Genomic DNA, 14,982 nt, shown 5'->3' with positions numbered 1-14,982 from the left:
AATTGCAACATTTTCAATTATCTTTCAAGAAATCAAATCAAATCAATTTTTCGTTATGTATGTACTATCAATAATAACTCTGTATATCGTTTTGAATGTATGACATTTTCCCGGACCAAATTCTTATTTGTTTTTTGTTTTTTGTTTTTGTTTTTTTTGTTGGTCCCATTTTTTGTTGCATTTGTATTTATTGTGTATATCTTTTACTCATAAACATCCTGTTTTGTCATCTTTCTCTTTCTTTCACAATGATATCTTTTGTTTTTTCTTGGTTATTGTAAAAAAAATAGAAGATAAATCTCACCGTTTTTTTTCACTCTGTGTGTTTATTTGTGTGTTTCATTTATTTTTACACACAAACTAACATAACCAACAAGTGGTTTTCTAGTGATTTATGACACCTGGTCTTTGTTGGCCTAATAACAATTTTTATATTAATGATGGCAAATGTTGATCTCCGTATTGTCGGCATCATCAACAATAGAACATGTAGAAAGCATTGTTTTGTTTTTTTGTTTTTTTTTTGATTATCTTTCATTCATACATTTGTTGTAATGGAAAATATCACCACTTCTATAGCGATGATAACATGACAAAACGAATGCATCCGATTTTAATCATTATCACCATCATACAATTATGTTCCATTCATTCATAAGATTATTTTTGATGATGCAATGATCAATTCAAACCAAACTAGCTAAAAGCTGTATAAATAATGTCAAATATATTATATTCTTTTAAAGAAGCAACCATTATTGTCTTTTACAACTATATTATATTACCAAAAAATTGCAATTGTTTTGATCAAATAGACTACTATAGAAAATAGTGAAATTTACCGATCTCTATGAGAATATATCTTTTGGTACACGATACACATATCCACCATCATTGGAGAGATCTTGCAAACACAATACCTATTTTTGTATGTGTATATTGACGATTTAATAAAAATAAAAATTATTATTGACAGACTGTTTGGTGCCATCAATCTATTCGTTGGTGATTTTTTGTGTGTGTGTGTGTGTGTGTACGGATATATTTTTGTGAAATTCAAATCATATGTTCAGCTTATTTACCTTGTTGGTAATCTTGATTTTATCTAAAAAAAAAAAAAAAATTTTTGATTACAATGTAAGTAGTGTATATAAATGTATGTTTTTTTGTTGTTAGATTCTCTTCCTAAATCCAGTACATCATAATAATAATACATTTTAATGTCGATTCAATTAACCCCTTTTTAGTTGCTTTTATATTAATATTTCGTCTTGTTCATAAAGCTTTTCTTCATTTTATATAAGATTTAGAAAAGCTGTATAAAATAAAGTGAAAAACTTTTACTTCAATAAAAATCCATCACTGTTTTCAGTGAAGTAAAAATACAATACAATACAATGAAATGATATTTTGATGAAAAAGTTTCAAAATATTTTCATGAAAGATCCATCCAAGCGTAAGCTTCGCCTCTTTATTTTTGGCTATGATATTTATCAATGTTTTTTTTTGAGGATTTTACATATTGAAACTATTTTGTTTTTCTCTTTACCATTGGTTTCTCTTGAAATCATTAACGGCCACATTTGTTCATATATACTCAAAACCAAGTAAGATACCGTCCAAATAAAAAAATAAAAAGATCATTTGTTTCGATCCGACGGTCCAAATTCAATTGTCACTATCTAAAGATTTTTTTTTGTGATTCACATTCACATACATACATTTTGCAGCGAGCATTGGTTGATTAGATCTATTTTCATTCTTCTTCTTCACATTTTCAATATTGGCCAAAAAAATCATTGCTTGAAAAATTCAATTGAATATTTTTTTTTTTTTTTTTTTTTTGAAAATAAAGACTTGCAACCAAAAAAAATAAATTGGACACAAGGTGTCGGTCGATGAAAAAGTCTTTTCGTGGACCAACACCTTTTCATTCATTGATTCTTTTTTTTTATTCATCTATTCATTGTCCAAAGCCATGTTATCGTTGATAGTCAACACTGGTAGCTGTAATCAAACATGGAACGTTTGAGAGAAAAAAAATTGTAGATAAAGAGAGACGAGTCATGGGGACCAACCAAAAAAAAAAAAAACACATAGACAAAAAAGACAAACAAAAGGTGTCACAAGTTGCATTTGTGTACAAAAGATTTTTTTTTCTATCTCTCACCTTAGATCGAGTCTTAGCGAAATGGAAAATGACAATAGCGAAAAAAATTTTGATTAAAATTTTTCTATTTTTCTTCTTCACCATATTCATTTGTATGATTGAATCTTCATAGGTACGTAACTAACCAGGAAAAATAAAATAAAAAAAGAAGATAAAAACACCTCTAAACAACAACAGAAAGAAAAATGTAACATAAACCCCTGAACATATACAACTACAGCAACATTATCAATCTAATTATTTCCATTCTTTGTAAAAAAAAAGTTCCCGAGAAAGGCTATGTATGTAGGTTGTTGTTGCTCAGCAGGTTATATATTGGATAAATATTCATAACTATGTCTTGGATCATCATCATCATCACCTATATGTACTATTCTTCTAGCCTGTTAGTTAGGTCTTCCTATTGTTTGTGAATTTTTTTTTCTTCTTTGTCGCTATTTTTTTTTTTTTTTTTGACAATTGTTGTTGACAAACAGGAACCGCGCCATGATGACAAAAAATTGTTATCATGTTCAAGTTAGTCAGGTGTCGTTATCACTACATATATATATTTTATACTTAGTTTATTTTCAATGACCAGAAATTTTTTTTTCTCTCTCTTTTGTTCCAAAAGAAAAAATATTTTATTTTTTAAAGTAAGATGATCCTCAGTCCCCAAATATCCAAGGACATTATGTGAATGAACTTTGTCGTTATCTTTTTTGCATGTCGCATAAAAAAAATGATGATTTACATGTTTTTTTGTATTTGTAAATTTTTATTCAGTGAGGCCATAACACACACACACATGATTGTGACAGGCTAAATTAGGCGTCAAATTTTACTCTATGTTGATTTCAAAAAAAAAATTTGTTGTTGTTGTTTCAGTTTATATAGCTTATTCGTGTGATAATTGATGACCATTCTGAGATCATACAGGAGTTACAGATTCATTTGATCAACATGGTAACAGCTTGTTTTTATCTAATTTTATTTCTATTGGTTTTGTCTGTTTTTTTTTTGAATAATATATGTATCTGATGTTACCATTGGCATTGAGAATAAACTTTGTCCTTTTTTTTTTGTTCTCTCCAACAACATGGTTTGTATTATCATTTTGAATCGAAAAATTTTTTCCCAAATTTTTTTTCCTCAAAAGTTTACCTTTACATTTCCCCCCAAAAAAAATCAATCGATCAAGAGATTAAAAATTTTTTCTGATTAAAATAATTAAGGTTTGGTTCAGGATGAAAAAAATTTTTTTTTCAATCAAATCATATGCAATGATATTTGATGTCTGGATTGAATATTGTTATTATTATAGACTTTTCTCTATAATGATAGGACAAAGGTATTTTTTTTCATTCATTATTTGTTCATGTAATATATAAAATTCAGAAAAAAAAGAAGATTATCTCTTCCTCTTTTTTTTCATTTCATTTTTCTCTCTATAATTTGATTGAATTGTCAAATGAATGTGTACAGTTACATATAGTAACCAAAATGAAATTTCGCAAGTGTCAAAGTCAAAATTGAACTGAGCCCCGTCGTTTCGTACAATATGAAACAACAACAACAACAACAGCAACAATGGTATTGAAGCTAAGGGATAATAAATTGGAATTCAGTACTAAACTATTATAACTGTCTTTGAATATTAGCTACTAGTTTTGGCAGATGAATCGTCCCAATATGTCTTGATTATTATTACCATTATTGTTATGATGATGATGATTTTTGATGATTAGCCTTCTCTGGCTAGCATACTATTCATAATCGTGCTGTGTATATACATGTACCATAGGTACCTTATGAGATTTTCTCTTCATTTCAATCAATGAAAAAAAATCGGGCCCTTGTTGCGCTATATATATATATAAAAATTGATTGTCCTGTCTTTTTTTCTGATATACGGGTTTTATGTAGTTCAACATTGTTGTTTCATTGTCCTCTTGTTGTCACTTCACTGTGTGTGTGTATATATGAGAGATATATCTCTCCCATCTTTCACAAAATACAATCACAATTGTCGGCAATCCAGAATACGAAAAGCCTGATTGAGATGTCATCCTGACTGACGTTGTATTCATTGTCGGGCCAAAGACCAAAAAAAAAAAAACGAGTAGAGACAGGATAGGACCAGAGAGAAGAAGAGAAATGAAAGAGAACAAATGACACTGAATGGGCTAATCTTTTTTAGCTAACAATTCATTCATCCTTATGTTGTCTGTACGTCATTTTATTCAATTATTCATTCTGTAGACCATAGTTAAATCATCACAATGGATGGAAACATTTTGGTTCATGAGGCTCGATAGTGAAGAGTCCATTGTGATATTTGTATTGGGACCCGGTTGTCTTTTCTGCTTTCTAGCTGAGTCTTCGTGATTAAGTTTTGGTTAGTCCAGTGACAATACAGTGCGAAAAATTTGGTCCATGTCATTGAATGTATGTGTTTTTCAATATGTAATGTAATCCTCATCGTTGGCTTCCTAGGTCTAGCTTTGAACTGTCATGGCTCATTATTAGTTGTATATATTGTTGTCTATCTGTCTATATGTTACATTACGTGTCATATGCAAATGTATGAACAGTCAAAAAAAACGGTCAAAATCAACCAAAGACACCAAATGTCACATTGTAAAAATAAAAATCGACTGTTTTCATTTCGAATGCGTGTGAATGGAATGATGTCTTCATTTTCGATTTCGTTCACTAGCTTTATCGACCGGTACCCAATGATGATAATTGGAATAACAATTATAATAATAATAATAATAATAAGTGTGACGATTCATATCGAGGCCGAGGACGTGACCGTTAATATTTTTCGTTTTATATTTTTGCATTTTTTTTCTTTTTTTTTTGATTTGATTATTTTTCACATTTCTTACTTGTGGCTACATACAGATGAACCCACACACAAGCCTACGTTACGGATAATTAACACTATTTGCTTTGCTTTGTGTATATATCTGTAATGTGACGGATCAATTTGCTTTATTCTACATCCAACCAAAATAGGTGTGTGTGTGTGTGTGTGTGTGTATGTAAATTGAAGGGCCTGAAATGAAAATGGATCGAATAATATTTTTATTTTCTACATTTATTCTCTATCATCAATCTTGAATTTTTAGATGAATGAATTCATTGATTATGATTTGAAAAAAAAAATATTTTAAAATTTAAGAATTAAATTTACAAAGCTTGTGTGTGTATATGTGCGTAATTTTACTGATTTTGGTGAAGGTCAAAAACTTTTTGATAATTTTTTTTTATCATCAATTTTCATCAGATTATCAATTATCATTGCATCAATAATGAGAAAAAAAAATTGTTCCATCATTAATATTTTAACAAAGTTTGTTCAAACGTTGTCATCGTGATACATCAACACAACAACAACAGCGATTTGGTTGGCTGACAGTTTTTCGTTTGTTTGGTTGAATCTTGTGCCAATACAATATATAATTGTAATGAATGATAACTCCAAAGAAATCAAGATGGAAAAAGCGAGAGAGAGAGAGGTTGTTGCCTAGTTTTTTTTTCTGGCAATAACTAAAAATGATAGATCCAAAACATACATGCACAACAACCAATGTCACATGCTTAATTCCCGATGATTAATTGGTCCAAACACACACACACACATATTGGGAGAGACATTTTTTTTCGTTTTTTTTCTGACTCGACCTTATGGTTTAGGAAATTAGTGGTGAATACAACAACAACAACAGGAAAAAAAACTGCGCAGTTGTTTGTTATATATCTCATATATTGCTGTTGTCACCCAATATAATCGTGGTTTTGATTCAACGACAACCAGAGATGAGTTGAGATTGTTTTCAATTAAATCTCATCGAACCAGAACGCAAACATTTTTTTTTTTTCATCTTGTTGTTTATTATTTTTGTTCTTTTTTTTACAGAAATATTCTGAAACTTTTTTTTTGGCTCCCGTAAACATTCATGACGATTATCTATCTGTGTGTATGTGTGTGGTCCCTATAATTTTTATTAGTTTATTTACTCTGAGGACCATTTTTTTCAAGACCAAATAACGTTATCTCGATGTTTGAGCAATTTTTTTCACATTTTGTGATACTTTTTCATGCTTTATTTGATGTTGTTGTTGTTCACTTTGTCGCATTATTGGATATATTTATTATTGAGCTTGTATATACAGCAGGTAAACAACGTGCACGCCCGGCTTGACTTTTGTACCAAACGATAACTAGCTAACAAAATTTGAAATAAAAACTTACGAAATGTATACGATAAATTATGTTGATAATAACATATTATTATGAACAATAGAAATAACAAATATTGCAATTGGGCACTTACTTATATGTCGACTAGGTCCCTAGGTCTCTGTTATTGACCCGCTGCCTTAACAAAAAACGAGATTTCATTCCGACTCTAGCATTTATTTGTCAATCTATTTGACTCGAAACCGAATTTCTGTTTTTCTTATTCACCGAATCAACAAAAAAACTAAGATAACTTAAGAATTTTTTTATTATTTTTTTTTTTTGATCTTAATCCGACAAAAAGTTATCTATCTATTTAAGTTAATATGGTCCAAAGTTTTTTTTCCTATTGGATGTTTGTCCTCACATGATGACGTGTTAATTTAGTCAACTTTTTTCCTCTACTACTATATATTGTGTCCACTTTTTTTTGTCATTTTGTAATATTTACATATATACAATGTATGGCCATAATATAAATGCAAACAAAATTGAGTTATTATAACCTTTGGTCAGAACAAAACTGAACGAATAAAATATAACATCCAATGAAAAGAATATGGAAATTTGCTTATTTATGATGATGACAGACTTAGTCAAAAAATTATTTGTTGTTGTTGTTGTTATATTTGTGTGTTTATTAGCATTTGTATTGAATTTGTCGGCCAAAGAATATACAAACTATATCCGAAAACGTTTGTTTCGTTTATATTTGTACGTATGTGTGTGTGTGTGTGATAACGACATCGACCAGTCTCTTCTCAATCGATGATCATTCATCTTTTTTTTTGTTGTATTTGTCTCTTTTTCTATCACCTTTGACCTTTTTTTTCGGTATGTGTATGTGTTTATATGTGCTTTATGGCCCCTTATACGAATAGGTAGCGATTCAAATCAAATTGAATTGAATTGAATTGAATCAGGCGAGGTGTAGTAGCAGACATAATCTTTTTTTTTTGCTGAATCGGATGGTCGTAGATTGATGGAACAACATTTGAGGAAGAACAAAAAAAAAAGAAAGAGAGAGACAGATTGTCCGATATATTGGAACGTTTTATAATGCATGATCGCCTAGCCTTTGGATCATTTGAGGATCCATTCAACTAGGCCATCATCATATATAATACCCAGCTAATTTGTTTGGCAGGGATTGAGCCAACAATCAATAGATTTTGTCTCACTGACTTGCTTTTGATTTTTTTTTCTTTCATTGTCTTGACAATCTCTTCTGGTCCTTATTTTTTTTTTTTTTTTTTTTTTGACAATTCAATTTTTTTCCAATCATCAATTTCAACTATGAGCCTTTAAAAAAATTTTTCGTCTTTGTTGAATTCAATTTAAGACTATCCTATTTTGGTTGTTGTAGTTGTTGTTATTGTCATTCTAAATGTCATCAATTGAGTAGACAACTCTATTAAATGAAAATACAATCTTTGATCAGATCAGATGATTTGAATTGAACATTGATTTTTTGTGTGTGTTTGTGTGTATATTGGAGCCACTTTAGGAAATGATCATTCAATCATAAATGGATCATATCATAGATAGAAATGATTGATAAAAAAAAACATTCAGTTTTTTCATTTGTTTGATGATGATCACATTATGATGATGATGAAAGAGAAGATGTAAAAATACTTTTTTTTTAACATCTAAAATCTATGATGATGATGATGATAATGATCTGAGTGTACAATATCCGGCTTAATGTCATTATTAGGCAAGGTTTTTTTGTTTTGTTTTGTTTCTAAAATATATATGGCTGCTGTGTCTGTGCGTGTGGTGTGTGATCGAAATAGCCTTCATCCATTAAAGATCACCTTTTCGTGTTGTCGTTGTTGTTGTTGTTGTTGTTCACTTTTTTTCATTGGTTTGCTCGGCTGCATACAGATTTGAAATCTCTTTATACTTTTTTCTCCTCTTATTCGGCTCGATGCTCATTGTCCAAATGTCTGTCGACCTTTTCCAGTAAAAAAAAAACGAACTTAGTATGGATTCATTTGTTATAAGAATTGAATCTCATTTTTTTCTGTGTTCCTTTTCTTTTACAGAATGAGTGGTGTTTTTTTTTCTTGCAAGCACACCATATATCAACATTGATGCTTCTGATGTTTTATTTGAGGATTGCTCCATAGAATCCGTAAAAAAAAAGTTTTTTATTCAACTCAATCTTTTTCTTTTGTTACTTTGGCATTTTCATGTTATCGTTATCATGTATTATTTGCGATGCTGATGTAAGCACACTGAGTTTTTTTTTTTGGCATCTATAGCGACAGGCATATAATATTTTTTTTTTTTTTTTTCGTTTGTTACTTTGAGACAATAGACGCCATGAATGGAAACAAACATATATACAGAGATCAGATACTACATGTATCTGACATTTCTTTTATTTTTTTTTCAACATTGGAATCAAAGTATTCACTGCAAACGAAGATGGTAACGCGCATCCACATACACACACACATGGCCAACAAAAAAAAAGATACCCAGGATAGTCAAAATGGTAAAAAAAAGTACCGCCCAGTAGACAGATGAAAACAGCCAATCGTCATCATTATTCGTCATTAGCATGGTATGGTATCATCATTGTTCAATGAAAAAAATAACAAAAAAGAAGGATGATACCATCCATCCTGATTCTTGGTTTGAATCACATAAATGCAGAGAACAAACAAACAAACAAAAAACAGATATTGAATCCTTCCAAGCTAAAAGAATACTAAAAAGCTATATATGGTGGTTATAATAGAGATAGCCATGCGCATTTCATCTTCATTCTTATTCACTGTATCATCATTGAAAAGAGAATTGAATTCTGTTTCTCTTATTGTCACCTATCGGTGTTTCTTTTCTCCCCTTCTATGTGTAGTGTATTCAAATATTTTTTTTTTTTGATCATCAATTCCAAAATGTGTTGCCTTTCTCTATGGATTCATCAATTGAACGCTTCTTCGTTTTAGTTGTTGGTTTTGTTTTTTTTTTTTTTGGGGTTCATCACAAAATAACTGTGGCTATGTGTTTAGATGAAGCTCCACCTTATTCTTATACGTAAAAGCAAGCGTGCTTTATTGTATTGTGCGTATTTCGGTTGGCTCATCCATACACACACACACACACACAACATATCATCCATATCTATGTTTGTCTGTCTGTCTTTCTCTTTCTTTTTTTTCTCTTTATCTGTCTCTCTATCACACATAGACATATTATTATATACGAATAAAATAAAATAAGCATTCACTATGTATACTGAATATAAATATACTAATATCTCCTTTTTTGCTTTTGCTTTTATCATCAGTTGTATATATTTATCGTGACTGTCACAAAAAAAAAGACGCTCCACCTCTATCTCCGATGATTCAACCAACCAACCAACCGATCCACCGATTCATCCAAAAAAAAAATCTTGAGAAGATATTTTTGTTTCCATCTTTGTTTATTGTCATTTGCCATTTGGGTATATCTATCATCAACATTTTTAGTTTTTATTTTTATTTTGTTAATGTGTTGGTTCCCATTTACGGTTACTACCATATTTGTGCATCACACATTTACCGAAATTGAAAAAAAATTGTCATCATTATTCAATTGTATCATTGTTATTGTGAATGCGTGTTTTAATGTTGATCATTTTCAACCATCTGCTCGTTTTTATCAATTTCTTATGTACCTGAATGTTTTTTATGTATGAGTAGTGTGTACGTGTATTTTTCTGTATCATTCATTCATTATTATTTGCAATATCATTTTGTCTAAAAAATGTGTTAGATTCCATATGTACATTTTTATGTTTACTTATACATATGTCAGAGAATCATCAATTCATCATTTACTAAGCAATATATGACCATTACATAAAAAAAAACCCAAACAACAACAACTTCAACATTGAACTATCAAATATTGGAACATCCGTCACTACTTGACCTTACGGTAACCTTTCCATAATTTATATTCATAAAAAAAATTCCTACTCACATTATAAGAGGCTATATGTGTTTGCTATCCAAAGTCCAATAAATATAATATATTAATCGATTTAATGAATTTATTGATTTGTTTAATTTTTGTTGTTGTTGTTGTTTTTTTCGATAGAATTTAATTTGATTGGTTTTATTAAGTTGATTTTTCATGAGTGGGTGGAGTTTTTTTTGTTTCTTTATAATTTTTTTTGCAAAATTACATCAATGATTCATATGTCGATTGGGCGGAGCTTATTCTTCAACGGATCGGGTTACAATTTTGAAATGTGATCAACAGTATTGCAAAAAAAAATTATATTAAAACAACAACAACAACAACAAAAGCTCAATCATGTCGATTACTATACAATGATTTAAATGGCTCATGATTTATTCTAAATTCAATTTAGCAATTTACTAATAATAATTGAACGTCCATCTGAACACCATATTGTATCGGTACGATTCTTTTTTTTTGTTTCGTATTGAATGAGAATTTTGGATATTAAGAAAAAAAATCAATTTCATTAAATCGATCCATTCATTTTGATACAAGTTGTGTGTGTGTGTTGTTCAGAGTGTTGATGAGTTCAGCATTTTTTTCTTTCGTACATTTGTCGTTTTAGTAAATAATGTTTTGTTTGTTTGTTTGTTTGTTTCATGTTGAGTCCAGTTCAATTTTCATTTCAAAGCAGAATTTTTTTTTTGTTTTCTCAAAATTTTCATTTCATCGATATTATCGAAAATGAATTTCCGTCGTCTTTTTTTTAAAAAAAACATAGACTTACACACACACAAACACACGAAGAAATTTTTTTTTTCATCAGAGAAAAAAAAATTTCATTCCATGTCAAGTGGACAGACACTCGTGCAACAACAATCGTATAGATTAAGTATCGTTGATAAAGTCAACTAGAAAAAAAAGACCATATGAACACTGATTAGCAACTGTGGGTGTGCGTGTGTGTGTGTTAGTGTCCAGTACCAAAAAAAATGTTGATATTGTTTTCTTAATGGAAACATCTTTATCTTTGGTTTTTACAGTTTCATTTAGTGATATTTTTATTTATGTGTGCACACTTGCTTGTTATATAGCTTTTATAGTGAGTATAAATAAATGATGACTATTAAGGGGAAGAGTACATCAATTTTCTACAATAGTGCTAACCATTTGGAATATTATGGGGATAGAATCTATTAAACACAATTGTATTAAATTGACTATTTAGATGATCTTTGAATTTTATTTTTGCCATCGGTGCTATGGACAATGATGACGATGATGATGATGATGATGATGATGACCGACGTGTGTTCCAAGGTCCAAGTAAATGTTAACTAAGTTTGAAAGTGAATGAATGAAAAAGAGAGTGTTAATGAGCGTGCAATCATTTTCATCACTAACGTTGATGTTGAAAGAAAATCGTTTATTTTTTTTCGTTTCGTTTCATTTTCAAACCTCTAAATAGCCACGACCAAACGTCAAATTAATGACTCTTTTTTTTTTGTTTGGAATTAAATATAAACCATATTGGCCAATACCGTTTTCCATCCATTAGATTGATAATAGATAGGGCGTGCGCATTCTACGATTAGCTTAGCTAGTCAAACAAAAATTGAAATCAAAATAAGAATTGGATTTAATCCGTAAAAAAAGACTTTTTGTTCTGGATATTTGGCTATCTTGATTGTCATTTATCTTCTTTCATTTTTTTTGAGCAAAAGTTTAATTATCAATATTTTTCTTTGTCCATTCATTGGATGTTCGGGTGATAAAAAAAAACTGTTGACTTTCGAGGTGTTTTGTTTTCATTACTGTTTGTAAACGGATGACCATAATTTAAGTAACACAAATGAAACTGGGACAGAAAAAAAACATCACTATTTGATTAACTGTAATTTTTGTACATAGAGGGTACATGTCAAGTGTAAAAAAATAAATTCTTAAATTGTTCGAAGTAAAAAAAAAAAATATCTCTAACCTCAAACCTATTGCAATTGTTTTTGTTTTTTGGCTGATTGGGTTTTTTTTTCTTGTTGTTTCTGGTTGTCAAAAAAAATTGACAAATCTTTAGCTGCAAAAAAAAATCATTTCCGTTCGAAATGGCCAATTAAGAAAAAGGATCTCTTGCATGTGTAGATGTGTGTGTATAGTATTTATGTTATATTTACAAGCCCAGCCAAAATATTCACACAAAAAAAACAATATGGAATATATTAGCTATAGACAAACAAGGATCTTGTGTTTTGTGTGTGTGTGTGTGTGTGTGTGTTTATTTCATCGAAATTTAGAAAAGTTGATAAAACAAAACAAAGAAAGAAACAAAAAACTGTCATCATCATTTTTTTAAATATATAAATAATAAACAGAAAATTTCTGTCTCCTCTTTTTTTTACTTGTCTGCCATTTTTCAAGAAAAAAAAGAGAAGAACAATTCAACACAGGAAACCGGATTCTCGTCAAGTTGTTGTTCATCATCGACATACTTATCAAGATTGAGGATCTTCTTTATTTTTTTTTCTAGCTAAAAATTGTTGCCAAGTTTTTTGTTTAAGGGTTAAGGCTTGAAATACGACACGATATTATTATTATTTTTTTTTCTATTATCGTTTTTTTTTTGTTTTTGACAAATTGACATTGATTAAAGTGATCATAACCATAGAGATTATATTTGATGTTCATCATCATAAACAAAAAAATGATGGCCACATATTGTCACATATATTCAAATCAATGAATGTTTACTTTGATGAGTGTTTTGTTTTATGATGTGATGTGGGGTGATCAATACGTTAATGTTTTCTTTTCGGGCGTATATCATATAATCCAATCGACACAATGTTCAAGTTCCGTCATGATTGTGATGGTGAAAAAAGATTTGGAGAAAAAAATTGTTCATTTTTTACCTATTATTGTTTGTGTGTGTGTGTGTATGTGTCAAATAACTAAATGTTTTTTTTTTACAATTTTTTCTTCTATTTCGTTCCCAGGATGGTCTGTCTCAGGATACGTGATCGTATATTAAAAAAAAAATTTTTTCAATACGATTTTAATCTGAATCGAAAATGATTACAGATTTGTTACCATCATCGTTACGATCGACAAAATCTAATATTAACAAATCAAATATTGAAAGTAAAAAAAATCGATCGATAAAAATCGTTGATCAAAATTTAAAGATTACATCCATGGCTCCAGGAAACCTTGTATCGGATAATCATTCACCAGTATCGCCAACTATTTCAGCCAACACAATGGCATCCTATTTATCTTCACTTTTTCCACCACCTCCTCATCACAATCATCATAATATTCATTCATTGCATCCACATTCAGATTTTTATTCTGAACAGTATGCACAAACTATTGATAAATTATCTTCAACAACCAATCCATTATTGAATAATCATCAAAAATTTAATGTGGATAGATTTTCAAATTTTAGTATAAATACAACAAAATTTGTTGAACAACAAATCTATGCAAAACATTTTCCAAATTTACCTGAAAAATTACAAGTTCATCCAAACATATCAAATGATAATGAATTAATGATGAGCAATACTATTATGAAAAATTTTTATATTGCAACCTCAACCGATATTCAACGTTCAACAACATTTGGACCATATGCAGCTAAAATTGGAAAAAGTCGTCAACATCTAATGAATGCTGATCAATGTTTTAAGGTAAGTTCAAAAGTAACATTAGTTCAAAAGTTCATTCACAGCAAAAAAAAAATGAAAAATGAAAAAATAATCAGGAAGTTTTTAACATTTTTTTTATACGTTATAATTTTCTGGTGAAAAAAAATGACATTCATATTGTTATTCCCACACAGTGAAGGTATATAATTCAATGAACTAAAGATTCTATAACGACGATGACGAATCTTCAATGATCATCTATTATGATTTTTTTTTCTTTCTAATAGTTTTACATTTGTGTGTTTGTGTGTTTGTTTGTTTGATGCACAAGTGTATCAGACAGGCAAACACGGCACAAAAACAGCAGCGGGTGATCCAAAAATGATTCTATAGATTTTTAGTCGATTGGATAATTGATTTTGTTTGTTCGGGCATTTGAAAACAAAACAAAAATACAAAAAAAAAATCTAGTGAATCCAATCTTGCGATATGTATAAATGCGTTAAGTTTTTTTTGGGAAATAGTGATCGATGAGCTTCGATCATCATTGATGGTCCACCAGATGGACAATTTTTTTGTTTGTTTGTTTTTGTTATTGTTTGGAAATTCGAGACCATATGATGATTGAACATATATTAGTGTGTGATTGTATTTCTGTTTTGGAAAATTCAATATCTTGATGATGATGATGATGATGATAATCATATTCCACGATATTACCTTAACTTTGAATACAATTCAATCAGCAAAATAATAATAATAAAACAACTCATAACCAGAAAAATTAAACTATAGTGAACATTTGTATGAAGAATATATATATCACCCACAAATAATGATTATGGATATAAAAACACAGCAAACATTATATAACATATATATAAATACAGTACTATTAAACATTCTGAAACAAAATTTAAATTGAATATGAGATGAAGAAAAAAAATATCGAATCGTTCATGTAA

The 14,982-nt window shown here is 29.4% G+C and overlaps 2 protein-coding genes across 4 annotated transcripts in view; both read left to right on the top strand.

Moving 5' to 3' along the window:
* The first annotated feature begins 670 nt into the window (after positions 1–670).
* The window catches only part of LOC124494763 (uncharacterized), a 64,734-nt gene continuing 50,422 nt past the window's right edge, over positions 671–14,982 (top strand). The window contains exons 1-3 of one of the 3 annotated variants that reach the window (XM_075728984.1): positions 9,272–9,551; positions 9,706–10,340; positions 13,361–14,059. In XM_075728984.1, coding sequence (XP_075585099.1) covers positions 13,436–14,059 — 624 coding nt within the window. In that variant the 5' untranslated portion in view covers positions 9,272–9,551; positions 9,706–10,340; positions 13,361–13,435. Of the gene's footprint in view, positions 1,138–9,271; positions 10,341–13,360; positions 14,060–14,982 lie in introns of those variants that run through there. The other 2 variants (XM_075728982.1, XM_075728983.1) reach the window with 2 other exon arrangements.
* The window catches only part of LOC124494542 (DNA-binding protein SMUBP-2-like), a 102,972-nt gene continuing 101,271 nt past the window's right edge, over positions 13,282–14,982 (top strand). Inside the window, exon 1 of the mRNA XM_075728993.1 lies at positions 13,282–13,321. The gene's annotated coding sequence lies outside the window, so the exon portion shown is untranslated. The remainder of the gene's footprint in view (positions 13,322–14,982) is intronic.

This window comes from Dermatophagoides farinae, chromosome 3 (genome assembly GCF_024713945.1).
Source record: "Dermatophagoides farinae isolate YC_2012a chromosome 3, ASM2471394v1, whole genome shotgun sequence".
NCBI lineage: Eukaryota > Metazoa > Arthropoda > Arachnida > Sarcoptiformes > Pyroglyphidae > Dermatophagoides > Dermatophagoides farinae.
The sequence above is the reverse complement of the archived record's forward strand: the minus strand, read 5'-3'. Positions and strand labels throughout refer to the sequence as shown.